This window comes from Melopsittacus undulatus, chromosome 3 (genome assembly GCF_012275295.1).
Source record: "Melopsittacus undulatus isolate bMelUnd1 chromosome 3, bMelUnd1.mat.Z, whole genome shotgun sequence".
Lineage (NCBI taxonomy): Eukaryota > Metazoa > Chordata > Aves > Psittaciformes > Psittaculidae > Melopsittacus > Melopsittacus undulatus.
Window position 1 is genome coordinate 93,678,568 of NC_047529.1, and position 27,891 is coordinate 93,706,458.

Consider the following 27,891-nt stretch of genomic DNA (forward strand, 5'->3'; position numbering starts at 1 on the left):
TATTTTTTAATTTAAATTTCCAGCAGTCCAAGATTTCAGCTGTCATATGGCTGCTGAAACAAATTGATTTTGGCTAATGTGCTTTAAGACCATATACCACACAGCCAGAGAATACAGGCTGGCACATTCCAGCTTTCCACAGCAGGAGCTTGATGCAACTAAGCCATGACAACAAAGCTCAGAGAGAACAATACTGCATTAAAATGGGATAAAATAACACAGAAAGGGTTAGGTGCTATCTGCCTGCCACATGTCCAATAGGGAATTGAAAGAAGTGTCTGCAAGGACAGCAGCTCGCTGGCACTGACAAAGGAAATTGCTTTGTTAAAAAGGGTAACATTTTCCAAAACACGTACATGACCTTGCTTCATGCTAGACCCAAAAGAATTGTTGTTGCTCAAACAATAAATCATGCTAACTGCAAGAGCCTGAAACAGCTTTTGGTGTATTGATATCTTCTGATGCTCACAGCATCCCAAATAAGCACCAATCACTATTCAGCACCACAGTTTTGGTATAAGTCACATTCTACAAACGAATCAAAAAATACTTTCAAATTGCAAATAATTTCACAATTGTTGGGCTTTCATTCATTAGTGGCTTTTTTTGTTTGCTTGTTTTAAGCCATTTGTTTTCAAGCTGTATTTCCTTAGAAGCACCTGATCAGCCGCAACAACCAGCTAATCTTTCTTTATGTAACAAGATTTAACAAAAAAGATGCATCTTCTCAGGGAACTAAAAATCACACATCCAATAGAGGCAACACAGAGTATACTCCGTGACATATTGTTTTAAGCAGCACTTATGCCCAGGACTTTTTGTGTGACTGAATGACTTCTTACCCAGCAAACAGCAACAGTCAACTATTCACAAAACATACTGGTTTTCCATGAAAAGATATATGGAGAAATAGCACAGCTTAGCAAATGCTTCAACCTGTGACTGAAGCCATGCATAAATGACATGAAGGATAGGCTCACTATCCTACCGCAACTTGGAATTATGAATCCTGTTGAAAACACAGGGAAAATATTTTTCCATAAAACATTAAAGAACATAAAGGTCAGTAGATAGCATAACTTCAATATGAAAGTTTGCAGTACCAAACACACTGCTACAGGCCATAAGACAATTCTTTAATAAGCAGGAAAAGTTACTGAATGTACTGATTTAAGGGAAGAAAGGAAAAAGCACAATCACTGACTCAGACAGCCCACCAGCTTAAAACTTTCCAACCATTTTTATCCAGAAGGTAACAGTGAGTAGGCAGCAAGGGGTTTAGAAATGCACATCAGCTTCTCCTTATGAAGGAAGAAATGCCCACCCATCATATTGCACAGGCTCTTAGAGCTGTTCAGGTCCTAGAGCAAACTGACAGAGCTTTCACCCTAACTTATTCCATTCCACTCATCTTCCCAATCTAATTTATGCTGGTTACTTTATCACTGCCCACAAAGAGGCTAAGCAAGCTGACTTCCATCAGCAGCCACCAGAAAGCCACAGGAAGGATGCTGCTTCAGAATTTCTACATGTTCCCTAATCACTTGGGGTTTTTCTTAGTGTTCCAGGAACACTAAGAAGTTCATGGTCCTTGCCAATAAACAACTATGGGAACAACAACAGAACTTGACAAGTCTCCATCTTTATCACAGCCACCAGTCACATTAATGCATATTCTTCTATTTGCTCACCTAATTCATTCTCCACAAAAGGCAACATGGTGTGGTTTGGGGTTTTTTTTTTGTTTGTTTCCAATTATTATCATTAAAGCAGGCGCACATTTCCACTTCAGTAAGCACAAAACATAAAAGCAGATGAGGCCTGCTACCATTAAACTCAGGTCATGTTCCATTTTAGGTTTGATTTGATTTTTAGCATGATGGACACTTTCTAATGAGGAACAGAAGTATTCTAATTGGGAGCAAAGAAACAATATCACACGTAGTTTTGCTTTTCTGAGTTTTCTTTCATTAGTCTTGGTGGATAACTAAAGTTTCATATGCACCTGTCTAACTTCCTTCTGTACTCTCCATTCTGAAACACCTAAAGGTGATCCTATATAGGGGGCAACTGGTTCTATATAACTTTTTGCATGCTCACACAGGATGTAAGAAACTGTGAAGTCTGTTATACTAAGATGCCTTTTGTCTTTTTCATAGCCTGTCATGGATCTTCGCTTGCGCTAACTGCAAGGTGTTCTCAAATGATGCATCCAGTGACCAGCCTGATGATCCTGAGACCTAAAGCTTAAGAAAAGGTGAGAAAGATTATTCCTGCAACTGCTAACATTATACATGCACCTTGCTTTTTTGCCCCAAACCCATGACAGTTGAGCTGATCCATAGTCTTCTCTCAAATAGTTCACATACAATTTAAATCCATAGTAGTGAAGTCAATGGAGACTTTACGGTACAAGATAAAACAGAAGTGTACAAACTGTACCAAGGAAATAGATTTCAAGTCACTGCCAGCTTTAATACCATTCTCATAAGTAAGTAGTAGTCTCAGTTGAAGTAATGCCTCAAGTTTGTCCAGAACACTTAATGAATATTCCTTTATTGAAAACCCCCTGCCTAGAAAGGATCAGTCATGGAGCTTAATGGGCGGCAGCACAATTTCTGTAACATGAAAAACTGAGACATGCCAGGTTTGCTGTGGCTGGAAGTGCTGAAGACGTTACTAACTTTTACACATTCACATTTTTCAAAACAAATACACATCTGCTCATGATGGCAAGCATTTTACAGCATATACTAGCTTTCAGAGAATCAAGTAAATATTTCTTTACTGTAGTAACAACAGATCATGAAAGTTAAAATGGTCACAGTTGCTATGTCAGTGTTACTCCCCATTTGCTTCTGCTTCAAACAGTTCAAATCACCCTGTGGAAATGAAGGGTATTTAGTGTATCAGAAATTATCTAAATCACTTTTTGTTTTATTAGTAGCAATTCTCAAATACATTAGCTTTTTATTCCATTAAACATTTCATTACAAATGTAAAAAGTGAAACATGAATAAGAACAAAAATTATAATAGAATGACTAGTATTTATGTGCTGGAACAGCTATATGAATTATAAAACAAGCTGCTGATTATGTTGACATCATGCAGTCACAAATGGAACTTACTAAGTTTTTTAAAATTCTTGGTTTTAGTAACAAAAATTAATAACATGCACAACTGTATTTACCTATAAGCACTACACACAAAGAACAGATTTTATAGGTTGTAAAAAAACAGAAGAAAATAGATAAATTTGTCTATCTTCAGAGAGCCAGCCAATGAAGTACTGCTAAAAATATCACTCTGATATTTCTCTGTCCAGGGCTACATTAGATCTACACAGCCAAATTACATAATGCATTGATCAGAACAAAAGCAGCCAAATCAAGGAATATTTAGGGTTGGAAAGGAACTTAAGATCACCTAGGTCCAACCCCCCTGCCATGGGCAGGGACACCTCACACTAAACCATGGCACCCAAGGCTCTGTCCAACCTGGCCTTGAACACTACGAGGGATGAAGCATTTACTGCTTCTTTGGACAACCTGTTCCAGTGCCTCACCACCCTCACAGTAAAGAACTTCTTCCTTAAACCTAACCTGAACTTCCCCTGTTTAAGTTTAAACCCATTACCCTTTGTCCTATTGCTACAATCCCTGATGAAAAGTCACTCTCTCCAGCATCCTTGTAAGCCCCTTTCAGATACTGGAAGGTTGCTGAGATCTCCACAAAGCATCTCTTCAGGCAGCACAGCCCCAGCTTTCTTAGGAAGAGACCTTAAGGATCCACTAGTTCCAATCCCCTGCCATGGACAGGGACACCTTCCACTAGTCCGGGTTGCTCAATGTCCCATCAAGTGGCCTTGAACACTTCTAGGAATGGGTCAGCTACAACTTCCCTGGGCAAAACAAAAAATACTCTGAAAATACTCAATTCCTATGTTATATGTGGAAAGCCTTTATAAAAGATTATAAAGAATTCTGAGGAGCATAACTTGGGGGAAAAAAAAAGTGTAAGGTTTGAGGGATAATCATCCAAATAACTTAGGAATAAGAAGTCATTTCTGATTAAGCTGATGCACTTCACTGGCACCAATGCATCATTCATTCTCTCTCTTTCTCCTCTGGAACTTCTGATGTTCTCCTAATCCCCTGGACATATTTCTTCACTTTTAGCTGAGTGGCCCTTCTGCTCACTAAGGCATAGCAGATAGTCAGGCCACCAAAAGAAGACCAGTACTTAAGTCACTTTGATGGAACAGTAGGCTAACTGGCTTCCTTTGTAACACTGAAGTCTGGTAAACCTGAAAGTGCCTCAGTCATAAGTAAATGGTTCAACTGCATCCCCACCAGATAAAGGAACACGTAGGCACACATTCAGTTCACTGTTCCCCCTTTCTGGAAACCTGGGCATACAGGTCATGAGCAAGCAGCAGCACAGGTCCCTAATTTGGCTGATTAGAGGATATGGAACCCAGCATGTACCTATTGCCTAATCTAAATATACCCTCAAATAATCTATTCTAGTTATCAAGAACTGTGAAGGACAGACTGGAAACAACTTGATTGTCTACTCAGACTACACAATGCTACAGGCAATAGATGAGTGTCAGTGCACTGGAAAATTAATTTTACACTTTTTAGCTCTAACAGCTGTCATCTAGTAATGGAAAAATCTAGCAATACAAAAATTCAAAAAAAACCATTCAAATCTCATTTTAAGAAACCAGCTTTCAGATTCTTTAATATGGCATAGGGAATATTCAGTTAAAGAGGCTATATGAACTTCCATTAGCAGGGCACCTATTTTTGGGGGGGGAGAGGGTTTTTTTTGTTTGGGTTTTTTTTGCTTCTTAGTGGGATTTTTCTGTTTGAGTTTTTGTTGGGTTTTGGTTTGGTTTTTTTTTTTCCTCTCAGTAAGGAAACTACACAGAAAGCCTGGGAATGAAACCTTAAATAATGTTACAAACATAGCAAGGCAAGAAGTAGACTTCCATAAGCACATCCCTCAGGAAAGATGTCCACTAAGGGAGAAAGATCCAGGAAGTCTATTGCTAGCACAGGACTTTCGCTAGGAATGATTAAGAGTGTACAAATTCCTATCTTGAATGACAGTGAAGTGGCATTTATTAATCATTGGCCTGAGCTGATCTCTTGTTTCCATCTTTGGATAGTCTGGTACAGAGATTTTCACTGCAGTACTTCAACATTCCTTGTTTTGGAATGTCTAAGGCCTAAACTAAACAGCCACAGAGACTAGCTTCATCGGGTGTCTTCTACAGACAGCAAGTGGTTGCATTTATGAGTACATGTTTAATAAGGATAATTTTCCTAGTGTCTTAAGTACTCCTGCTATGTTTAAAAGTCAATGGTTTGCTACAAGAGCAAACCACTGAAGACTATTCATTTGTGTACCAGACAAGAAGACTGAGTTGCAAGTTTCTGAAGCTGCTATTTCAAAATCTTTAAACAAGTTGGAACTAGATGATCTTAAGGTCCTTTCCAACCCTAACTATTCTATGATTCTAAGTGTGCTCAATACTGATAAAAAGAAGGGATGACAGTAGCAACAAACTAAACTGTATTTCCCAAATTCTGCTAGCATTAGGAAAGGCATAGCAGTGAAAACCTCTTTTCCCATATCTTCACTGAACTTAGCATCTGGAACAAGCACAGCTTAAGAATTAGGTCTTTTGTTCAGAAACTACAAAACTTCCTTTCTAAAAAATCTTGAATAGGCTGAATTAAGTTTATATATGCATATATAAATAAATATTAAGTGCAACTTTGAAGCTTCAAGTTGCTGTTTTCTTGCGCAACAACATGAAACCAAGTCCGTTACAGTGACAGTGCCTCTCAAACATTTTAATTTTAGCTTTAAGATTTGGACTTTCAAAGTGATTTTCCCCAAGTTAGGTCTGTTTTGCTAGTGACAGTAATTGGTGAGCAATCTTCTTGTCTTTATCTCGAGCTACAGGATGTTTTATCTCATTTTCTCCACCTGTTCTGTTGAGAAGGGGGAGGGAAAGAGTGGTTTAGTGGGCAGCTGGCAGACAACCAAGGGCAACCCACCACAACTAGAAAGAGAAAAATTAACCATTAGGTTTTTTCATAGTTTGACAATACAAAATTACCTTTATGCGTGGTAACTACTGAAATAAGTTATTCTTTCCCCTTCAAATGTCAAGATTCCAAGTTCCCGATATTAAATTTGAAAGAAACAGTTTTGTCTTTTCTGCCCTAAAATGATATTCAATGTTTTCCCAACACTGTGCAATGAGTTCGGTCCCCTTTTCCACTTCTATGAAAATTTATTTTTCTCTAACTACATTTATCTAAAAAACATTACTAGTGAAAGACACCTTCAAGGAAAGCAGTATTTCAACAGAAGAATTCCTCCACACAGTCTGTCAGCACTGAAGCAAACTGCGTGCTACTACTTCAGTGAGAACCTCAACACATGCTAGTACCGCTGCTGCAAGCAGACACTTCCAAATGTCAGTTGCCTTCTGAGGAAAAGCCAAAGTCCCTCTACTTAATGGAGTTTGTTCCCTTGATTTTAATGATGAAAACTAAATATAGATATCTATCTCCAGGATGAGATGAACATTTGGAATTATTATCTGCAACCATGCCATCAAAAAGTTCTAAATGCTGGAAACCAATTTTTGAACCCTTTGAACTGTCCCCACTTATGTATCTTCATACATGGTGCACTCTATTCTTTCTGGTATCCAACATTATTCCAGATGACAAATTATTTATACTTACTTAATGCAAGAGACACTGTCAACTCATTTAACAAAAAAAAACCCAAAACCAAACAACCAACCCAAAACAACCAACTAACCACCACCAACAAAAAACCCCACGTATTTGCATTTACTGCAATACAAGGACCATTTCAAGAATGTGTAATTTTTTTTTTTTTTAAATTCTGATTTAGACCCTTTTATAATTCTCTCTTAAGCTGAAGTTGATGGCGTTGTTCAGGAACTGATCTGTATTCATGTAATTCTAGTCTTGTTACTTGCTTTAAGGCAAGCTATGTCCATTTTCTTTGTTTACGTGTTACAGCTATGCACATGGTGTCCTCTGTCATCCCTGGATGTCAAAAACTGAAGCCTATAAATCTGCCCTTTGACTTTTAACACTCATGCTAATTCACATGCAAGAGCAAAACCGCAATTTTAAACTATCCAACAATGTTTTTGTTAACAATTTCCTGTATCATAAGAAGAAATGTAAATTAAAAAAGAGGGAAGAAAAAAAGGCTGCCTAAGAGAACTACTAGTTTTTTAATAATAACGCGTTGGCAGAATTGAATTTGGGATTTCAACTTTTATAAAGATGTTAAGATGTGAATTAAAGTTATCTTTTGTTTCTGATTTGTTCCAGAAGCTCTGAGAAGTAACACAGCCATGCTTGTCGAGAACTGTTATAAATTGTCTCAGGCCTAACATCTGCACGTTAGATATCTGCATCTGTTGCCACATGATTCTATCCTCCCTCTGCCTCATAAACTGTTCTCTCTGGGTAGCAATGCTGCCAAAGGGAAGAAGTATGCTGACCAGCTGTGTCACATCAATTGGTCAAGTCAATTCTCATAACAGCAAGAGTACTTAGAATCTGAAAATCTCAATATTGTCTTTGCTATCAATCAGACCTTACGTAAAAACAAAAGATGATGCAAGAATTATCAATAACTTCCCCTAATTACAATAATAATAATAATAAAGGTAATGAACTGAGGACCTCTAATAAATAAAACTCTTTTGATATCAGGTCTCCCAAAAAAGTCATAGTATTTAAGCAGTTTCATAAAACAACTTAAAAAATATTTAACATAAAGAATTAAATTTAGAAGTTACTAAAGAAAGAGTTACCACTACACCTTTGAGAAGCAACATCTGTATTTGTCATTGAAAAACATAAATATCTCTGTTGTAACTTCAAATGAAATATTTTCTGCTTTTGGTTTTTGATTATTTAAAACTAATTCTCAAGAATTCTTTGCTGAGGTACTGGAAAAACAGCTATACAGTACGCGTCATTACTGAAGGATATACAGACATGATGGAGACTCGCTGTAAATTAAACCAGACATCAGTAACTCCCACCAGCTACAGGCTATCAGGTTAGCTACTCTTTCTCCCCATCCCTGCCTCTTTCTTCCCCCCCCGCCCCCTTAATTCCCATTTCATTTAAAAAGGCAACACTAGACAAACAAATAAAAAAATACAATGGAAAGGAAACTTTAAAGAATATTGCACACAACTGTTTTCAACACTTCCAGTACCAGGCAAACAACTTCACAAAAACCACAAGGAACCAGCTGAAGTAGATACATAGAATCTGAGCAATCTCAACTCTGCAGGCATTTCAGCCACAGGTTTGCACCATCACTGTGGTCACATCTGCAGTGTCAGAGTTCCTCACACCCCTAGTTATTTCCCCCATTAAAAGTACAACACATGAGCTACAGCACACATGTAAACTGAGGCCTCACTTGAGCCAAAATTTCTAATTGACCTATCTTTAAACATGTTACAGCAGATTCATTTTATCTTAAATATGGTGTCCAAGTTCTCAACAGAAAACAGAGGTGAGCTGTGTTCAGATCTTGTGCGTTACAAATTGCGTTACTGCCACTTGGAAAACATAATCCATGTAAACAATTAGCCAATGAGGGGACGCACTATATAAAGGCCTATTTCAAGAACAATCAATTAGTAAGACGCCAGCAATACATTTCAGATTTTGCATTGCTCTATGGTCAGTCAATAATTAAGTATTGAACAATTTTTAAAGAAACTGTACTATATTTGTGCATCAAACTTGTTCTCTTCTTTTAGAGGAGATATGGCAACAGTTGAATTTTGAACCACTTTACGCACACTCTTCAAAATGAGATCTGTTAAAAAGAAAAAAACCCTAAACAAGAGTCCACAACACCAAAACCTACAATTCTGTGGCAAATTTGAGTTCTAGAAACAAACTGTTTGTATATTTGAGATTTTATTAATATAAAAAAGTTTTAATCAGAACTTTTTTAGCCCCTCAAAATATATCTGGATTAATAAGGCAGGTGTCACATGAATAAGTCATGCTATTTTAATGAAAGTCAATGTAATACCTTTACTGTGGTCTCCAAGGATTTACTGGAAGTAGTGTACAAAATATAGTGGCCCAATTTTATCCCTGTTACAGCCACACTGAAACCAATGCAAGAAATCAGTTCAATGAACCAAAAACTAACCCCTCCCCAAGGCCTAAACTGTGCATGTGAAACTTCAAAATATGTTCATGCATATCTTGACTTATACTCACTATATATACTTCTTCTGCCTATATGTGTCATTAAGTACCATGAAATTTGTGATGATATACTTTCAAAATCAGCCCATGTATGCCAACTTCTTGTATTTTGATTTTCTTTATTGTTATCAAATATGATTATCTCAAAGGGAGCTGTGATGCCCACAGCAGAGAAGTTGGAACTTGATCTTAAGGTCCTTCCTAATCCTAACTATTTTATGATTCTGTGTACTCTATCCACCTCATGAAGTTTGTATATCTTCATTACCCAATATTGACCATAAGCTATCATATGTCAATGACCATACCATTTAGAATGATATATCTCAAGTGAATTGGTTTGTCTTTTGGAGTGGAAGAATTTACTGTAGGAGATAATTTATTTGGAAAATAATACACTCAAAACCCTAGCAATTTGTCTGAAAACAGAAAGCAACAACCTTGGTCCAAAACTATATAACCAAAATACAATCTAGAAATTAATACATATTTTATTTTCATTCATTTAGGGCACCTATGCAGAAGCCTGTCTGTTACCACATTCTTGAGTAATGCAATTACCCTAAATCATAAAACCAAAGTATTTCCACATACATGCTGTTGGCATATTTAATATTCTGCAGGGTATTCACAATAAGTATCAATGAAATACCTCATGGAAAGTAAGAAATATCCATATTTCAAATATTTTTTTCTTTACGTTATTAAAATAGGTTTTGGGAATAAAAACAACTGGATCAAATGAGAGGGAAACCCCCAGAAGAACATGCGTTCATACCAAACTGATTACAGAAAAAGCTTTTCACACCAATAATGCAGGGTTATTTATTGTCATAAAATACTGACTTCAGCATAAAAACAAACAAACAACAACAAAAAATCCCAAAACAAACAAAAAAATCCACCAACCAAACCACACACAAAATAAGGGTTTTTTTCACTTCTAGTCTTCTAACAAGTTAATGCCTGTTTTCTTTGGCCATGCTAATACTGGGGTGTGATTTAAAAAACCGGTATCTGAACATGCTGATATTCAGCTACCAGAATAGTAGTTAGCTATCAAACTGCTGACAGATTACTCCCCCCAATTAAAATTGAAAACCATTCATTTGATGACACATATCAACATGTAATCAGATGTATCAAAAGCTTGTTACAAAAGCCAAAGCTCATGTTTTTATGTTTTCTACATTTTAGCTGTGCTGAGATGAAGCACTGACTTTTCTTCTTGGTTCACAATGGGAGAATACTCTGCTTACAAGCTTACTACTGTGAAGCCTTGTTGTTAGTGTGAAGAATCACAAAAACATGTAAGAAGGCAGATAGGATTCAATACCTTTCTCGACATTGAAAATGGGGTATTTCCAACTGTTCATCAGTTCTAGTCATTTCCCTGGAAGTGTAAACAACTCAAGTTTAAGATTTCACTAATAGGGATAAATACTCTGCAGGTTAGTGGGAAGGGAGAATGATACTCCATGAACTAGTTGGTACAGGAGCCTTTTTCAGGTTTCAATTTTAAAGGACCCTGCTATGTCATATAGACAATAAAAGCAATTTATCCTTATAATGAAACCATTTCTATCCAAAGAGATTTCAGGTGACTGACTTCCAGATGCACAGGAAAATATTTCCTGTGGTACAACATGCCTGTGATTGCAAATTACTTACTAATGTAAAGAATGACAGACTGTTGCATTATACAAACCCCTCCTTACTCTTTTGCATCCCTGTAAATGTAGCCACTTTCCTGGTCTGATTGCACTGTATACTGTAACAATGGTTTCACCTAATAAGCTATTCAGAAAACTCTTACACAGTATGCAGGGCATCTCAGCCCATTTCCTTGCTGCTAGAAGTAACACAGAAAATGCTTTCAAACATCATCTGAGACAGAAGTACTTAGAAGCACCTTAAATTCTCATTAAATTTTCACCAGGCCCATCCACAGTATCAGTTTTATTGTGGTCCCAAACACAGTTAAGTCATGTACTACTGCTGCAGGAATCGATGTCTTGAAGGAAATCTCCTCTCCCCCACACAGACTGAGTATTTTCAAAGTCTCATGCATGAAGAAGAAAAAGGGGGGAGGGAAATTACAGCTAGAATTTAAAAAACTACTTTCTTTTAGCAATTCTAGACCTACATTATAATCACCGTGAGATAAATGCTCTAACCTCCATCTGCACCATCCCAATCTTTCTCCTCCCACATTAGTGCTGAATTTGCAGAACAGAAGAATGAATAAACTGAGAACATTAAAAAAAATATTTGAGTTAGGAAGACTTGCATGTGGTTTGAGAACAGCACTGACATCTTATTTATGTCAGATTTGACTAGGCTGGGACCTCTAAGTAGCTCCTTTCTCTGCCTTTTGGGAAATGCCATGCCCAATTATCGGAGCAACACTTCTTCTGGTGTCCAAGCTGATGGAGAGGTAGCCTAAGAGAGTACCTAGACAGAGGTCTAAAAAGAAAACAAATGGAGGAAAATAGAAGCTAGCTTACGTGCTCCAGTTTGTCTTTCCTCCTCAACCAGACACTGGCACTGTAGTCCTGCTGCTTGACAGTGCTGTAGAAGTTCGCACCTACTCTGGTGAGGCTTGGGGAAGGCTCTCTGGGTCTGCTCTTCAGCCTCATCTGCTCGAAGCCCTCATGGGGGGATGAGGAGAGCCAGTCATGCCTGACTTCCATCTTGACATGACAAGGCAAAGTCCAAAGAAAAAAAATCAGAAGAAAACAAGAAATTAAGAAGCACTAGATGAAGAGAGTCCAGAAAAGAACAAGATGGGGGAAGAAGAAAGAGAGGCAAAGCAAAAACGCCCCCAAAAACACAAAACGGGAAGAGAAAGGGAAGAAAAAGAGAAATAACAAGGTAGAAGGAGGAGAAGAAAAGGCTGCAGGTACGAAAGAGGAGCAGGCTGAGAGAGATGAAAGAGAAAAAAGAAGATGCTCCAAGATGCCGCTGCGCGTTGCCCTCTCCGCCAGCAAGCTGCAGCCCAGGACCGACGCAGCGGGACGCGACTGCTCGCAGCTCTGCCCGGGACGGAGGTGCGGCCCCGCACAGACCGAGGCCAGGCCGGGCGGGGCTGCTGCTGCCCGCCCGCCTGCAGGTTGGCGCAGTGGAGGGGCCACCGCCCGCCCGGGGATGAAGCCGGCTCCTCCCCCAGCTCCCCCTCCTCGGCAGCCACCTTCGGGGAAGCAGAAAGCAGCACGGAAAAGCCCCGCTATTGCCGCTAGGAATACGGCTGCCACCGCCTCCTGGGGGGTAGGAGGCTCCCCGCTCCCGTGGGGAAGTTCTCTCGTCCCAAAGGACACCAACCCGCTCCCCGGACCCTGCCGCGGGGTTCGGCGGCCGGCTGCCTCTCCGTCTCCTGGAAGCCTTTGTTCGAGCTCCCAGAACCGGGGGCTCCCGGGGCCCCGCCATCCTGCCCTGCCCGGGGCGAGATGCTCCCCTTGCCGCCTCCCGAATCTGCCGCCGTGAACGGGAGATGCGGAGCTGGAGGCCACCTCTCTGTGTCGTCCCCATTCCTCCCTCCCTGGGCAGGGGCTCCCGGCGCTCTGAAGCGTAGCCAGACCAAGCTGACAGTTCCTCTCCCCGGGGTAGCCAGGAGCACACTTCATTTGGTCAGGAGGGAAAAGAACTGGGTCCCGGGTGACAGGAGCTTCGGGTCCAGGTTCTGCCTGGAAGCCCTCAGCCTCTGCAGAGACTCAGGTAGAGCCAGACCTCAGAAATAAAATCGCTTCTGTGTTCCCAGCGGGACAATGTCGCTGGAATGCCCACACCCCTCGTTACCTGACACTCAGGTAGTGCTCTCCTAAAATAAGACGTTTTGGGGTGGTTTCTATAGTCCACTACCATCCCTTGTAATGAAGTTGGTTTGTGTTGCTATTTAGCTCAAACTTGTTTCAGCATGAAAAAAAAAAAGATATCTTTCCTTTTTCATGCTATGAAAAGCCACCTCGCTTATTGCCCACACACTCTGCAAAGCTATATTAGGCACAGATAAGAAAACTTTCTTGCGTAGCACCAAGAAATAATTATTGGAGCTCAGAACCACATTTCATTTTCTGGTGAATATTTACTGGCAGACAATCTGTAGTTTGCCAGAGACATAAACTGATGTAGCTACTCAGATACTGAAAGTCTGCACTGTCCAGTTCAGTGAAAATAGCCTTTTAATGGTAAAACAGTTCAGTCAGACTAGTTGGTAAGAACATTATAAAAGACCTCTCTGCTAATCACCTCATCTGGAGTGAGCTACACTTCCACCTGAAGTAAGATTTAAGGTATCATCATGGTTGGGCTCAAGGTATATTGCTACGAAAAATAATTCAGAAACCAAACAGATAACAAAAGTTTTCCTTTCAAAACTCTAAGAATAAGGGCAAAACTCACATCACCCCTCATAAGTGAGGATTATTATAAAGATGCAATACTGCTGTCTTTACAGATGTTGGGAAAATAAACTGAACAGTAATGGGGATTTGGTAGGAACATGAAGTACAGCATTTTCCCCAAAAAAGGTAATTTTATCATAGCTACCTGAACACTACCAAAAAAAATCCCCAAAACATTCTGAAAGTGTAACAAAATAGCAACAAGATCCATCAATGTAAACACTTTTTACCTAACAGTAAAATACTTACAGCTTTCTCACTAATAACTTCCTCTCTAATTTCTTCAGTTGGTAGTGTCAATCCTGGTATTTCTGTTATCATCAATATGTTCTCACAGCACCTGGAGCAAAAATTAGGACCATGTGACTGCATGCAGGACACACCTGAAAGCGCTGTGATTTAATGTATGGCATGTCACAGCTGCAGTAGTTTTAAACTCAGACAAAATAACCTTCTGCTGAACTGAACTTTAGCTGCAGATGCCCATTTATGAATTGTATATGCTTATAGATACACCTACTGCCAAAGGATTGGTACACATACAGATTATTCAGTCAAAAAGAAGAAAAGGCCTCTGAGTTTCTTCATGCGCTGTAAGGGCAGCCTGCGTTATGCTGGTTTTGCATAAGAACTTTCACATTGCTCCCATAGCAGTACAAAGCACTTCAACCTTTTCCTTATTCCTCTGGGCTTTCTTGTTTATGCTGCTTGCAAATATTAAAAAAAAAAAAAAAAAGAAAAAAACCCACAGGAAAAGTTTCTTGTAGCGCTCTATAGTTGCCACCCGCTTTCCTCCCCATTCCTTAATCCTATGACAGACCAGAATCAATATGCCACTGTACTTCAGTACAATATGTTGTCCCATTCCTCTATGTATGTCGTCTTTTCTTGGGAAGAAGATTTAGAGTCAGAAAACATAGCCTAAAGTCTATAATTTTTTGTGTTTTCATAAAAATTTCACTGAGGCAAAACAACAGGCTATGAATACAAAGTCAGTCCCTAGCAAATACATAGCCATTAATCTAATTTGAAAATACTTAAAGAGCTATTTCCCATATTTTCTTTTCTAGTTTATTTCTAGCTTGGACCTATGCAAGAGAACAAGTTTGTTCAAACCACAACCACAAGCATATCAACCAGCTTAATTCAGAGATAGCTCAACTCATCAATATTCCATCAGTTCTGTAGTAGGCCAGCAATTCCAGTTGGCTGTATGCGCTGGATTAAATAGCTGTCTTTCTCTTCCATGCAATTTTCAGAATTATCCAAACACCTGCTCCCGTCAAGGCCCTTTGCTTCCATAGCCAGATGAATACAGCAGCAAGGAACACTGAAAATACAAATATTAAACTTAAGTTGTTAGCAATAGATGCATGTCATGCATATCATACCATGATTTTACTTTACCATGGTTCATGCTACACTCTGCTCTAATTCACTGCCAATTTTAACATCAAAACTTGGAGAAATTCCTTCTAAGGCAATCTACAGAACTTTCCATTTTCTGTACCAATAGGGTGAATGCTGTAGGGAGCAGGGTAAACTCAGACCAACATGAAGATAATCAGATGTAAGGAGAAACATAGGGTTACAATACATTTACCTAAAATAAAATAAATATATAAATAAATTAAAAAAGACAGCTTCTTCTTCTCCCAAAGATCTTGATCAGACAAGTTTTGAAGGAACTTCTTCCTGTGCTCCAGTTTTATCAGTTTTTTATATTAAGGGGTTCTTAGCAATACACCATATGTATAAGAGCATTAGACCTTTACCAACAAATGGCATAAACCTAGAAATACAAAAAAATTCTACAGCAAGACTTTATTATGGCTAGATAGCTAATAACACACACATGCACTTGCAATAGAACCATAGAACGGTTTGGGTTGGAAAGGAACTTCACATAATTTATTTCCAACCCCCATGCCATGGACAAGGACACCTCCCACTAGACTAGGTAATAGATTCAAGGTTTCTTTACAAAGCATTAATTTATGCTGCAGAGCTGGCCTGCACACAAGCCATGGCCCGCATTTTAGAACATACTACACCTGACTGTACTAGCAGGTAGCAATTGCCTGCAGGCTTCAGCTGGTGTCCAGTTAGAGGGCTGTGCCTGACACCAGCCTCAATAGCAGCACTGTTCCTGGCAGCCAGGCAGAAGGTAACTGCCCCCTTCTTGCCTAGCTCAGCTGAACTTGCTTTCTCATCTAAAAATTGCCAAGGCTCAGGTAGGGTGATCTTTGTAACCTCCCCCAGACACTGGCATGTCCCAGACTAAATTAGGAGTTTTTCAAACACCTTTAGAACTACCAAACCACCATCTCCTGCTTAGCTACCCAAATTATAGCAACCTACAAAGAAAAAACCCACTGCAGCAGTCTCTTTGCTCCCTGCTGACAGGCTTGCCATGCATGTCTTCCAGCCTATCAGTTCCTAACTCTTGGAAGCAGCTGCCAGTCACTGAAACATGGGTTTGCCACAGGGAAAGACCAGAGAGAAAAGATAGAGAGGGTTTTTTTTTTTCTATATAGTGAGATCTCATACAGTACCATGCACAGTGTCAGAAGGGTAAAACTCACTAGATGCGAAGTAGGAAAACGGTAAGAAAAAAGCTAGAGTGCTACATGGGGAGTTGTAAATAATGCTGCATACACAACCTTTGTACATTATATCTGTATCTTCAGTTTACAGACAAGAATCGAAGTCACAAATATGTAATGGTAGGGTGAAAGCTAAGGCTACAGCAAAGATTTGGAGTTGGAGGTGCTTCAGGTTTCAGGCTGTGAGCATGAGACATCTATGTCAAAAATTGCATGGAAGCATTGTCTAGTACCTGTAATGTTCTCTGCTTTAGCCTCCACATGCCTTTTTGGATTCAGCTACTAACCAAACTGTTCTGTGTCTCTTGCCTCAAATTTTAACCCCAAACTCTTTCCTTGCATAATTGCTGATTTTTAAAAAGCCACACATACAAAACCACCACCTGTTAGGAACGTCATTAATCTTTGAGACATCTCTCCTCTGTCAGATTTGGTTGAAGTCTGCCATGTGTTTCAGAACGTATCAGTCTGGAACTGACAGACAAATAGTGTAATTATATCAGCTTTGGTTCCTTTAGAAACCAAATAAAAATATCTGAGAGATCAACTAGTCCATTTCCCATTTGAAATTAAAGATTATCCTGTAAATATCGTCAACATTTCCAATTAACCTAGAACTGCAGGGCTAGAATTTTTCTCCTATGGTATCCTTTCCACCTCCATATAATCTAAGGGAGCACTAAACCAGCCCCTCAGGTCCATCTCGTGCTGAATACATACCAGTGTGGACTGGGATTCCCTTACTTTCACCAGGGGTTGTGACAGAATATATTATATTTTTCATCTCAAATCCAAATCTGCCTTCTTTCTCCTCTCTTTCATCACCCCATCCACACTCATGCACACATTGCTAAAGAACATTTTCAGTTCTGGACCTCAATAATCTTGTCCAGACAATATTTTATCCTGTACCTTAAAATAACATTCATTAGTGGCACATACTAATGGGGCCAAATTCTGTCCTCCATTACACCTCAATGTCCCCACTAGAGTCACGAAACAAAAATAATTGTATAATGAAGGTGTAACCAGGGGGCAAAATGTGGCCTACATTTCTTTAAAATAAGTCTGCAGCAAGTAATGCTTGTCCATGTCCCCTGAGAATACGATCCTTTACATTTGTGTGAAGGGCAATGCCTTTTTTTGCTGTTTACTGGGTAGGTTCACATCTATTTCAGCTTAGGCTCTTCGTGCTGAGTTTATCTGTTTGGTGCAGTGAAGTGCAAGAGGCAGACTGCTGACAAGATCTAAGATCTTGAATACTTTTGCTCTGAAGTGAGTAGTTAAAATTGTTCCAGTGGAGGGATAGTCAACAGAGGAAAAAGACTGTAAGCAACAATGTTTTTTCCAATGAACTGGAACTGAAAGCACAGCAGGTGTGGGATGTGTGCCACCAGACGGAGGGATCTCCAGGGATAGAGGAATGCTTTTCACTTTTGTTCTCAACACATACGTGAATTATAGTTGATAACAAGGGATATATGCTCTATACTTGCACAATATGAAGTGTAGGGAGAGAGGAGAGAGAAAAATTGAACAAACTTTCATGAATATTACCATATAAACAACAAAGAACATAAAGAAAAAAAGTCCAATCACAAGGTGGAAGAAGTAAAACAAAGAAGAAAATGTCTGTGAATGTTGTTCATGGTTTTGCTTGTTTGTTGGCTTTGTTTTTTTTTTTTGTGGCCAGATTTGTAGGACCATACAGGGAAAGAACAGGCTTTAAGATTAGTACTCTGAAAAGTTTCAGAGTATATCCTTACGATTCATAGATACAGGGAAAAAGAAGAAATAAATCCAAAAAAAGGATAAAATGGCATGAAGATTTTTCCCCCTTAAAATAACAGAATACCTCTGTAGTGTACATCTGTATTTAGGAAAATTTTCACTAAAAAAGCATTAGATCTGGAAGTGCCCAAAGAGCTCTCTTACACATAAGACTTTTAGCCTTTATTTCTGTTTCTGATAAAATCTTGTTTCTCCCATATGAAAGAGTATACTTTAAAACAACTGAAAATCTTTTCACACAGAAATTTGTGTGCCTCCTGATTATTCTTCAATATACTCTACATAATTTACAGCATAGAATTTTTTGATACTATTTCTCTGATCCAAAGTAAAATGCCCTAAATTATAACTGCCCTTTTGAAATTAGCTCAGAACTTCCTGCTCAATAATGTCAAGCTGCATGCTACAGTACCAGAAGCTTTAATTCAAACTGTTTTCTAGTTGCTGTAAGACTTACAGGTAAAAGTGATTCATCTGTATTTGTGCCATTCAGTGTACAGACAATCTAAAACATATTGCACTGAAGTGTTTATAAATATTTGTATGCTGACTTCCATTCATACACACATGAAAGGGTCATTATTTACTGAAATATTTACCACTGAGAGCAAGCAGAAAGTTATGCTATGAAAGTAATATTTTTTTCCCTAAAAGAGATATGTCATCTTACATCAGATATCAGACTTGTGTGATCAGAAAGATATTTATTGATGTGGCAGCACCTAAAAGAAGACAATATGGCATTAACTTAATGCTTGTCTTTGTCCTCTGATCCAACTGATCTAATAGCATTTAGAGTGACTGTCATTCAATCAGACCAGCTATGCATAGAAGAGCAGACTGTGAGGAGAATGTTCACACATGGTGCAGGATAAAAGTACAGGCTGCAGCATCCTGGATTTAGATTGGTTTGATTTATGGGGAGCAATGTCATTACATGCACCTTATATAAAGCTCGATTTTTGTCAAGGTAGATGAACCTTCCTGGTCTGGTATCAGAACACCATTTTTATGTTTGCCTTGTATTGTTACACCTCAGAGATTGGTACATATTGCCTTTTTTTATCACCATCTTATTATAAAGGTTTTTTTCCTTAGCATTTGGCACAAATAGTTATTCCCTCCCACCTCTTCTCCTCCTTCCAAATAACACTTGACACATACTGGTTTGGTTTTTTTTTCTGTACCTACCTCTCCTTCACTCTGTATTACTTTGTTTTCAGACTTCTTAGTGAAATAGCATCAGGGATCTAAAGTAATCAAGAGTCTGAGGAAGACTGTAATGCAACTGTCAAAAGAGTGTGATTAACATCAAGAAGTCCAGTTGAGGACATACTAGTTTGGCAGAATGTGTGTAGTATTTTCAGCACCCTCACTGGTGTTGTGGTAAAGCCCTAGTAGAGAAACATAGTGAAATCTTTTACGACACAACTAGTGGGTTGAAATTTCACCTCTAGTGTTTAATGATTAACACAAAAGCATAGTGCATCTTCTGGCTAAATAGTGGAATGAATTCCAGGAGATCTTATCTCAATCATTAGGTCCGTTACAGGCTACTGAATTATTTTTGGCATGTCACTTACATCCTTTGTATCTGAATGATATCTGCTGAATTAGAATAACATTGCTTCCTTTTTCCAGCCTGTCTTGTTTATTTAGATAGAGAACTTGAGAGGCAGAGAGTATTACTTAGAATAATCCTGTGCAATACCTTACTAGAAAGAGTCCCAAGATGTCTGTTGCACCAAAACTGAATGTGACACTATGTAATTTATTTATATTGTACCTGTGAAATAATGTATGCTAGTCACTGATGAATCCTAACCTTCAGAAAGCTTATCCTGAAATGTTAATCATGTATGTAATCCTTACAGAATGGGGAAGAATGAGTTAAGTCTCTTCCTTGTCCTAAAAGTATTATTTTGCAATACATATGTTTCTGTTGTATTTGACATATTCAAAAGGTGACTGGAACTTCTTTTGAATATGTCAAAAGGAGTTTGTAACTCGCCAGAAAAGCAGTTGGTTCAGACTTAGTTTTATGCATTTGCATATACTGACTGTGTGCAGTTGTGTTAAAGATATGTGACCAATATTTTACTGAATTATTGATGGCTGTCATTCAGAAGGACTAAATCTGTCTGTGAGCTCTTCGGAACATAGGATGGTGTCCTGGTTTGAGCAGTAGCAGTCATTTTTCTCCTTCTTGGTAGCTGGTGCAGTGCTGTGTTTTGACTTTCGGGCTGAGAACGGTTGCTGATAGCAAGCATGTTTTGAGTTACTGCTCAAATGTTTGGTTTGTCCAAGGCCTTTTCTGAGCTCATGCTCTGCCAAGGAAGGAGGGAGGCTGGGAGGAAGGAGAGACAGGTCACCTGACCCAGGCTAGCCAAAGAGGTATTCCATACCATAGCACGTCATACCCAGGATGTAACCAGGAGAGACCCGGAAGGGCTGGAGATCTGGGGGGATGGAGGAGGTATCAGTCGGTGCTCGGTCGGGCAGGGTGGAGTGAGTTATGGGTTGGTGGCTGGTGAGATGTTGTATTCTCTTCACTTGTTATTTGCTTTATCATTATTATTTGTAGTAGTAGTGGCTGTAGTGATTTGTATTATACCTTAGCCATTAAACTGTGCTTATCTCAACCCGTGGGGGCTACATTCTTTGGATTCTCCTTCCTAACTCTCCAGGAGTTGGGGGAGCAAGGGGGGGGAGTGAGTGAACGAGATGTGCAATTTGGTTTTAAACCACGACAGATGGTCTTACTTCCTATGAACTTCTGGGATGAGATTAGCATAATTGAAGACAATACATTTTGCCCTTAGAGCGACAGCTTTAAAGAAACATTCTTAGCTCATCCTTACTTAGCTGTATCCACAATTGGAAGATACATTGGTAGGAAAAGGCTAAATGAGGAACCATAGTTATATATCTGCAGCATCAGACAGCACTGCTATAGCTCCACCTTGTCACAGCCACATCTGAGACATGCTCCTGTTGAATTCTAACAAAACTCACAGGAAATGTATTGTAAGAAAAGAGGTATTTTTTTGCTTGTGAGCACTCTCAGTGGCTTAAAACAAGTATTCTTGTCATGAAAAAATAAAATTGTGTATCGGAAAACTTATGTTCTTAAATCACCAGAACTGCTTTAAACACATGAGGGAGGAACTGCAATCATCACATGCTTTGCATGCTCTACTCTAGAAAGGAAAAATTGCAATTTTTCTTTTTGAGGGACTGAAAAATAAAAAAAAAATTAACCTTTCTTCAAAGTGGAGTACTGACTGTTTCCAAGGCCTAGAAATTACTGTGGATGTTCAAGACATGCTGTATTACCTTTTCCTAAAAATTGTTTGTGGTGTGTATGATCACTTTTTATAGTGTACAGGAAGGATAAGATTAATCCCTGAGATGTGCAGCACGTAGTTCATGCATGTAGTGCCGTGTTTGAAAGATGAGCATATACAAGATAGACATCACCTACCCATTTTGCTTTCTTCTGTCACTAGGACTTTTTTACGCAGAAAACATTTGGAATTGTGACAGTCCTGAGGAAAAAGTAAGCAAGATGGTGCAGTAAAAGTTATCTTAGTATTTATTAGGAATACCAGGGTATGGAGGGGGGGGAGGGGGGAAGAGGGAATGTTATTTGTTTGTTTTCCAGTGAATTTATAGCATTCTACTTCCCTTCTATAAAATATTAAATTATCCTCATGTAAGGAAATTGTGTTACTATAGGTATGTTCAGCATATATTAAATAAGAAGCTCAAAAACTTGAAGCAGTTGCATAAATGCTCAAACCCTCCAACCCAATTTATCAGGAGTTCTAGAATTGACAAATTCAGATACAAATTCTTGAAACATTAAAATACAACCAACATAAGGCCAAATTGTGTACTGATGGAACTGCAAAATGGCAATTAAATTATGCTAGTTTTACATTTAGGGCACAAAATTCTCATTTCCTCTAGAGGTATAGTGGAAAGAACAAACAAGCAACACCAATGCTGCAAACCCATCACTGGGTGCTCCAATGAAACTGCCACAGAATGGCATTAATAAAGTGCAGGGCAGGGAAGACCTTAAGTGATCATCTTCATTTTCCCCAGTAATGATACCAGAGAACTGCCTTAGATTCTCTTTCATGTAAAGTTTTCTGACCTAGCTTTAGTGGAAGGAGATTCCACAGCTCTCTCAGCTGCCTTTGCCAGTGCTTATACTTTGAAAGAGGTTATTGGTATCTAGCCTGAATCTGTTTCGCTATGAATTCTCTTTCTGTTTTTTTTTTTTTTTTTTTTTTTTAGTAGGTGTGTAACAGTGACAGTGAATAAACCAGTCACTTTCTTTTTTCTAATACTCTTTCCATGTCTAAATCATGGCTACATGTCTCCTTACCACTTACCTCAGTTCTCTCTTTCAGACCAAACTGATTTTTTTCTTGAAGTAGATGTTTTCTAAACCATATATTCACACTGTGTTCTTTTCTAGTTACTTCAATTGGTCTATTTCTTCCCTAATACATGGTGCCAAAAACCTGTCGTGGTGTTCCAGCTGAGACCTTGCAGAGGCCAATTGCAACAGATTTGTTTTCTCTTATTACTTGTATACAATGCTGCTTTTTCTATAACCAGCACTGAGGTTCATCTTGCTTGCATGAGAAACACTTTGCTGAGTTATATTTCAGTCGTGGTTTCTTATAAGTTGCCTGTCATTCTCTGCAGGATGATAGCATAAGCAATTACCACTTACATTTTTTTATGTGGACTTTTGATTGTTGGTTTGTTGGTATTTTTTTCCCCAAATACAAAGCCTTATTAATTTCATTTTGTTCACTTCAGAATACTTTTCCAATTTATCATGACTAGTTTGAATTCTGATCCTGTCTCCCACATAAAATGTCTTGTATCTTTCACAAGCTTGATGGTGCTAATCTACACTCCATTCTTCCTGACATTAAAGCTGATACTGGTTAGGACTGCTCATGCTAAACTACACTCAATTCTTCCTGACATTAAAGCTGATACTGGTTAGGACTGGTCATAACACTGTAAGACACTTGACGTCTCCACTCTGACACCAAAACATTGGTATCTGCTTTTCCAATAAATTTTTCAACCAGTGTGGTTCCTGTTCTATTTTATCTATCCCTCCTGTTTTTAAGAAGATGGTTCCATGTTCTGTGAGAGCAAGACAAGCATCTTGTCATCGAGCGCTCATTTGCCAAACAAAGAATCTGCTCTTTCCCTGGAAAAAAAGGAAGGAACAAAACTAGAAAGAGCCTGAAAACACTGATACCGTTCATTTTTTCTCTAATCTGTTACAGGAACATCATGTGGGATGGAACCAAAGTATCACTGAAGTCCTGATATAGCATGTCAGTGAACTACCACGTAAGGCAGAAGTACATCTTTATATTGAGGTTGCCAGACACAGTTATCCTTATTAGAATATTAAGTAATTTGGAAGTTTTCATTCTGATACCTGGTCAGTCTTTTTTTTTTATTTATTTTTTTTTAGTGTATTAAAAACCTCAGCACCTCACCATTTCTTAGAGCAAGATTAGGAAGATTTTTTGGGAGGTTTCAGTATAATTCCATACTTTGGAAGAGAAGTAGAATTTCAAAAGGGTTAATTTTGTACCAGGAAAGTGCTTCCCCATTTCTTGTAAAAATCCATCCACAATTGACCATATTGTACTTTTAATTCATACAGCTCACTATATACTTCTTAGAACTCACATGGAATTCTAAGAACTTCCCCCAAAGATGCTTCCTTCCATTTCCTTGTGTCCTGTTGCTGGTTGTCAGGGAGAGCAGATCAGCACTTCCCTTTCTGCTGCCCGCCTTGAGGATATGTTTTGTCCAAAATGATCATGGAGTTTTTATCAAGTCATACCCCATTAATGACTGTGGGACTGCAGTTTGAGAGTGCAAACAAAGAGGGTGGACTTTGATGAGGATTGAGCAGCATTGTGGAACCTGGTAATTGGGCTCAGGGCAAAAGGGACTTAGAGTGAACAGACTGGCTGGAAAGAATAATTTAGCATTTAGCTGTGTGCCTGCTGTATAAAGATCTTTGAAAGCTCAATCTTTCCTATTCAAACTATAATTCATCTTTTTCAGTCTGCTGTGAGGGATCCACAATTCAAGATGAGAATATCATTACTTACATTTGATTTTAGAGTAGAGATGCATCCTTCAACACTGTTTAATATACTTCAGTTTTATCATCTAAAAAAAATAAAATTTGTAAGAGTTTTATATTTAGTTTTCTGTACCCATAATATCATGAAACCAACTTCAATATTTATGCATATGGTAAGGGAATCCATTTTGAACAACTTTTTTGGAGTAATTTCTTGAAAGACTTGGTTATTAATAATGAATATGTCTTGCAAATCTAGTAAAGCAGTCAACCTATATAACTTTTTCTTATAACACAAAATGTAAAGAGATTCAAAATGGAGACGAGAAAAGCATTCAAAGCAGTTAAAAATTATGGTGATATTACAGTTATTTTAATTCTAACATTCTATCATAGTATTTTTATAATGATCTATTCTTATATTTTGGGTAGGCAACTCAGCACATTTTCTAAATGTGACAGAATTATTTAAAATTCTTCTCCTTCTTATTCTGTTATTCTTTTATCTATCGCATTTACCTGGACACTTCCTGATGTTCTTCCTGTCTTCTCCCTCACTCATAGCTATGCACAAGACCATTCTAGCAGGGTGAAATGTCCTTTCTGTTCATTATGTCTTTCTAGAATGGTTCATATTGTTCTTAGCCTAATTTTAGCTGTAGTGAGTCACTTTTCTTCACCTTCTGTGTGGAGTCACTTCTCCACTCAGAGTAACCTATAACTTAGATGTAGAAGTATTTTTTAGCCAAGACTTGCTTATTTACTTAACTGACAGGGTGGGTGAACCCTAAACTCTTAACAGCCTAGCATGCTGCTCGTGATCAAAGAGGCAGAGTCACTGAGAGCTGATACTCCTCCAGTATTCTACCAAAACATGTCTCTCTTAGAACTGAAATAACTGTCTGGGAAAGACATATGATGTACCTCATCTGAAAGAGCAGTGGGATGTGCCTCTAGATATTTTCAGAAGTAAAAGAGAAACACCGATACGGGTAGGGCTTTGCAGAGATGAAGCTAACATTCAGGATAAGCTAATACCAGTCACCTGAATGGATTAGGAAATAGATATTTGCCTTCTAGTATAGGACTGTTTCTATCATTATTTTAAACTTTAGTCCAGCTTGGTTTTTTTTCTCTTATTCTGGATAATATGAATTTTATTATTGTGATAAAATGAGTAATTCTTTGGGGCCTCCAAAACAAGAAGGATGTGGACCTGCTCGAGCAAGTCCAGAGGAGAGCCATAAAGATGATCAGAGGCCTGGAGCACCTCCCCTGTGAAAACAGGCTGAGAGAGTTGGGCTTGTTCAGCCTGGAGAAGAGAAGGCTCTGGGGGGGATCTTATGGCAGCCTTTCAGTACTTAAAGGGGGCCTACAAGAAATTTGGAGAAGGACTTTTTCCATGGGCAGGTACTGATGGGACAAGGGAGAATGATTTTAAACTGAAATAGGATAGGTTTAAATTAGACATTAGTAAAAAATTCTTTACTATGAGGGTGGTGAGACACTGGAACAGATTGCCCAGAGAAGCTGTTGATGCCCCAGTGTGTGTTCAAGACCAGGTTGGATGGGGATTTGAGCAGCCTGGTCTAGCAGAAGGTGTCCCTGCCTATGACAGAGGGATTGGAACTAAATGGTCTTTAAGGTTCCTTCCAACCCAAACTTTTTTGTGATTCTATGAATGCAGTAACAAAGGATTAGCCACAAACAATGAAAAAAGTATGGGAAGGAAAAAGTTGGTTGCAGTTTTTTCCTAAATTTTAGTTGTAAAGTACTCATGGGGAGGGCACCCACTAAAATGATTTAGGGATAGGGTACTAGAATAATAGTCTTGTAATAAAAGCACACACAAAAAAGTAATTCAGACCTTCCTACTGTCTCAGATTCTCATTCCCTATCAGTTCCATTCCTTGAAGGAAAATGTTATAGACAGCCATCTCCTGACTCTTGAAGCCTCATAACTTGAGATATGACAGTAATTCTCATGATATGAACTTTTCAGAGGAGCTGACTGTTAAAGAAAGAGTGTTCACAATAGCTCAAATAACAGCCAACATGAAGGTATAGTAAAGTACTACCTTCTAATATGCCTTCTTTACTGTAAGAAGAAGCTGCGTGTGAAAACGATTGCGGTAGGGAGGGCTGGGACTCTCTTAGGAGCATGAATTCCCCATGTTCTCTTTCTTAGCTACTTCCTGAGAAAAAGAAAAAAATTGAGAAATTTGGGGTGGGGGTAGAGGTAATGATATTGCACTGAGAGAAATAGCAAGTTCAGGCAATGTGCAAAATAGTGTGGGATAAATGATGTCCTGGGTATGTAAAAAGGAGCTGTCCAGAGCTGAGGGAGGAGGTGTCTAAAACCATATGGAAACCACAAAGAATTAAGAAAATTTCCTTATATGACAAATGGATCCTTGGAGGAAGTAAGTTTTGTAATTATTAATGTGTAAGACTTGTTACTGCATCCAAATGATTTTCCAGGCTTGCTTTATCAGAAAAATAGATGCTAAGATAGTAATTAATAATTCAATTGGAACTAGATGATCTTAAGGTCCTTTCCAACCCTAACTATTCCATGATTCTACGAATTGAAGTCTTTCCTTTATTTCACTACCCCAGAAATCAAACTCTGGTATTTTGCCACAGGCTTTTGGCAAAATGACTGCACATTAAAATGTCTAAAGTGCCCTTGAGGTTTTAACAGCAAGTTCTGTAGATCATAAACAGAGAAAACCCTGAAGAAATAAAAATGCATTTGTCTGTAATTTTAAAAGAGGAGAACTAAGAAAACCGATTCTAAAGAGCCTTGCTATGATACATACAAGTACAGCTGTTTCTAATCTGTTAATACCTGGCCAGGATGCTAGCCAGGATATTGTTTGTTTTACTCATTCATAGATTCCAGCTTCTCATACAAGAAAAATAAGTAAGTTCTGGAGCAATTTCATTACCTTCAGGCCAAATTATACAGAAATGTCAAGACCAAATACACAGCTTCTGGATGTGAGCTTCAGGATAACATGAACTTCAGAACAGGAAGGGAGGGGAAAGAACGGAAAGGGAAAGAAGAGGAGGGGAGGGAAAGGGAAGAGGAGGTAAGGCAAGAAAGCATGGAATTGTTGGACTCTTCTATGTTTCTATACAAGTACAATGAGCAGAGAGGATTCCCTAACAACCCAGAGGATAGGAACAGAAACTGTGTTTATGTTTGTCTCTCCTATTATAGAAAAAATAGCACTATGTATTTTAGTTCTGTTTACATTCTGTATTCCCAGTGAGAAAGCTACTAGAAATATGGAAACAAGGTAACAAATGCAAGAAGCTTAAGAGATTTCTTGAAGTGGTATTGAAGTGGGGAAGTCTGTGTTTGACTTTCACAGAGTTTAACTGAAAGGCAAGAATGTGAGGTACTACATTATACACATGACTACCTCAGTGGTGTTGATATGTGATTAAACACATAGATCATGTACAATAACTGGGTGCATGGGTTTCTGTTAAACTGCAAGAGGATTTTCAGCCAGTATTGTGCTAGAAATTTCCCCAGCCAGCTACAGCTGCATGGTACACACGAATTCTGAGGTAGTTTTCTTTGGGTTTTAATTTCTTTGCTTCCACAGGAGGTAA

The 27,891-nt window shown here is 38.6% G+C and overlaps 1 protein-coding gene across 1 annotated transcript in view; it reads right to left on the bottom strand.

Moving 5' to 3' along the window:
• The window catches only part of PLD5 (phospholipase D family member 5), a 166,098-nt gene extending 154,083 nt beyond the window's left edge, over positions 1-12,015 (bottom strand). The window contains exon 1 of the mRNA XM_005146012.2: positions 11,830-12,015. Within this exon, the coding sequence (XP_005146069.1) occupies positions 11,830-12,015 (186 nt within the window). The remainder of the gene's footprint in view (positions 1-11,829) is intronic.
• Between the last annotated feature and the right edge of the window lie 15,876 nt (positions 12,016-27,891).